The sequence below is a fragment of the Habropoda laboriosa genome, unplaced genomic scaffold (genome assembly GCF_001263275.1).
Source record: "Habropoda laboriosa isolate 0110345459 unplaced genomic scaffold, ASM126327v1 scaffold32, whole genome shotgun sequence".
NCBI classification, from domain to species: domain Eukaryota; kingdom Metazoa; phylum Arthropoda; class Insecta; order Hymenoptera; family Apidae; genus Habropoda; species Habropoda laboriosa.
Window position 1 is genome coordinate 366375 of NW_017100135.1, and position 298 is coordinate 366672.

A 298-nucleotide genomic window follows, 5' to 3' on the forward strand; every position below is an offset into this window, starting at 1 on the left:
AGTACATTTTACATTTATTAATTTTTTTATGAATTTTAACAGGCAAGTCATCATTGAGCATACAGTTCGTCGAGGGACAGTTCGTGGATTCATATGACCCTACTATAGAAAATAGTAAGAAGTACCTGTATCGTCTTACATGCTACTTCAAAGATTTCTAATGACACTGTTAGTAGTATTTTCTGCACATTTTGTTAGTAATTCATGCTGTAAACAAGCAATAGTTTCATGAAAACTTGTTCTTTGATATACAAATATTTTATTGCATACACTATATTTAAGAAACTAAAGCCTTTAA

The 298-nt window shown here is 29.5% G+C and overlaps 1 protein-coding gene across 3 annotated transcripts in view; it reads left to right on the forward strand.

The window, feature by feature from the left end:
• Nucleotides 1-298, forward strand: part of LOC108578436 (GTP-binding protein Rheb homolog) — a 3969-nt gene that overhangs the window by 1629 nt on the left and 2042 nt on the right. For all 3 annotated transcript variants that reach the window (XM_017941800.1, XM_017941781.1, XM_017941791.1), the window contains exon 3: nucleotides 43-114. In XM_017941800.1, the coding sequence (XP_017797289.1) occupies nucleotides 43-114 (72 nt within the window). The remainder of the gene's footprint in view (nucleotides 1-42; nucleotides 115-298) is intronic.